The sequence below is a fragment of the Cryptosporidium hominis genome (genome assembly GCF_000006425.1).
Source record: "Cryptosporidium hominis TU502 chromosome 2 CHRO012121, whole genome shotgun sequence".
In the NCBI taxonomy this organism is placed as follows: Eukaryota; Apicomplexa; class Conoidasida; order Eucoccidiorida; family Cryptosporidiidae; genus Cryptosporidium; species Cryptosporidium hominis.
In genome coordinates, this window is record NW_666455.1 from 1 (window position 1) to 1,178 (window position 1,178).

The window sequence follows — 1,178 nt, forward strand, 5'->3', positions numbered from 1 at the left end:
TTTTCAAGTTTTGAATATATTTATAATATTAATAATTTTAATAAAAAAAATAAGGTAAAAAGTGCTACAATACTACCATAAAAACAATATAGCAGCAATAAAAACAAGGCAAAAACTACATTACAATAACTACAATAAAATATCAACTAAAACCATGAGAAAAACAAAACAATCCAATCAAAACCAAAATATACCTGAAAATCAATATATTCCCATTAATAACTATAAAGTTATTAAAATACTTGGAAAAGGTGCCTACGGAACTGTATATCAAGCTATTAAAAAAGATAATCAAAATGATACAGAAATGGCTTTAAATATTAATGAAAATTCTTGTCAAAATTCTCAAGATAAATATAAAATAAAAACAAAAACAAAAACAACAAAAAACTATTATAATAATAAAAAATACTATGCTATTAAAGCTTTTGATAAAGATTTATCTAAAAAAGGTATTCATCCAAGTATACTTAGAGAAATTGGTATTCTTAAAGAATTATCTAATCATCATTATTTTAATCAATTATTCATTCAATTAGAAGATGTTATACTTGAAAATGATCGTATATTTGCTATTTATGAATATGGTGGTATATCATTATTAACTTTTATTGAAGAAAAATGTTCACATTATAATTATAAAAATAATCAAACTTATTTCTCATCCAATATTAAACCTACAATTTGGTATTAATATATTTTTTCAAATTATTAATTCTATACAATTCTTACATAATCTTGGAATTGTACATCGTGATCTTAAACCTGAAAATATACCTTATTAACTAAGATAATCTACAAATCAAAATTGCCGATTTTGGACTTGCTAGATCTACTCGAAATCATTCATATACTAATTTTACAAATGATGTTGTTACTATTTATTATAAATCACCCAGAACTTATTATTTATTCAAATATGGATAATTNTAATAATAAAAATCATTTTATTCCAGAAATCCTCTCTTCCTTTTTCAATTGATTCTTGGAGTATGGGAGTCATTGCTCTTGAACTATCTATTATTATATGTCAATCAATATAATACTCCTCCAAAGCCATTATTATTCAATTATCTACCCCCAGGAACTCACTCTTAAAAATCAAAAAAATGGACTCCATTCATTTCCCCCCCCCTTTTCTTTTTTGAAGGGTACACGACACCTTTGTGCACTCCCAT

At 24.1% G+C, this 1,178-nt stretch overlaps 1 protein-coding gene across 1 annotated transcript; it reads left to right on the top strand.

Annotated features, from left to right (window-relative positions):
- The first annotated feature begins 154 nt into the window (after positions 1 to 154).
- Chro.20415 (hypothetical protein) lies at positions 155 to 694 on the top strand. The annotated part of the gene is made up of 1 exon (XM_659849.1): positions 155 to 694. The coding sequence occupies one exon, from the start codon at positions 155 to 157 to the stop codon at positions 692 to 694; it is 540 nt and encodes a 179-aa protein (XP_664941.1).
- The last annotated feature ends 484 nt before the right edge of the window (positions 695 to 1,178 follow it).